Raw genomic sequence first — 687 nt, 5'->3', positions numbered from 1 at the left:
ATATATATATCCACAAAGCTAGGGCGTTTGCTCAGAGCTTCCTATACTGATAAGTTACGTTAGTTACGTATGAGGTGGGTTTGTTGACCACATACATACCTGACTTCTGCCCGTCTCGATCGCGCACATGGTGAATCTTCGATTGTGTACATTCACCTCTGTATTGACGATATAGTCTGTGGTTCGTTCAGCTCTACGATCTTTGGTGGTACATTCGTCATACTGTTTGCGGGGTTGAACCGCATTAGCCCCGTGTTCTACCGTAGTACGGTATCTTCTGTCCATATCATGTTCCACATTCCCTTGCGACTTCTTCTGCTAATTCAAAACCACCACCCGATTTTCTGCACAACATCACACGTCTCATAGGTCGAAATCACTTCAGTCGTATCATTCTATTCTAACCGTTCGTTCGTGATATTCTTTACGTCCTTTCAGAACGATTGCCTGATGTGCTGCATATCTTCATACGCCTGGTGGGTTGGAATAAGCTGGTGATAGGTGTGCCTAATGCAAATGGGGATGGAAGAGATGGTACTTCATTCGCTCAGGTATTTATGTGCGTGCGCGTCTATCTGTGCATTTCTATTCGTGTGTATATTGTGCTATGTTTCTGTACCACTCCTCTATGTGGGATGTTTTCCCCTGCATCACTTCACTAACTGCTTGTGGCTCGGTCTGTATATA

The 687-nt window shown here is 44.5% G+C and overlaps 1 protein-coding gene across 1 annotated transcript; it reads right to left on the bottom strand.

The window, feature by feature from the left end:
- Positions 1 to 99: 99 nt before the first annotated feature.
- Positions 100 to 285, bottom strand: SARC_17972 (hypothetical protein; the record flags this gene model as incomplete). The annotated part of the gene is made up of 1 exon (XM_014287948.1): positions 100 to 285. A coding segment is annotated over one exon (186 nt), but the record flags the coding sequence as incomplete, so codon positions are not given.
- Between the last annotated feature and the right edge of the window lie 402 nt (positions 286 to 687).

This window comes from Sphaeroforma arctica (assembly GCF_001186125.1).
Source record: "Sphaeroforma arctica JP610 unplaced genomic scaffold supercont1.13023, whole genome shotgun sequence".
NCBI classification, from domain to species: Eukaryota; class Ichthyosporea; order Ichthyophonida; genus Sphaeroforma; species Sphaeroforma arctica.
This window is presented reverse-complemented; position numbering and strand designations above follow the sequence as displayed.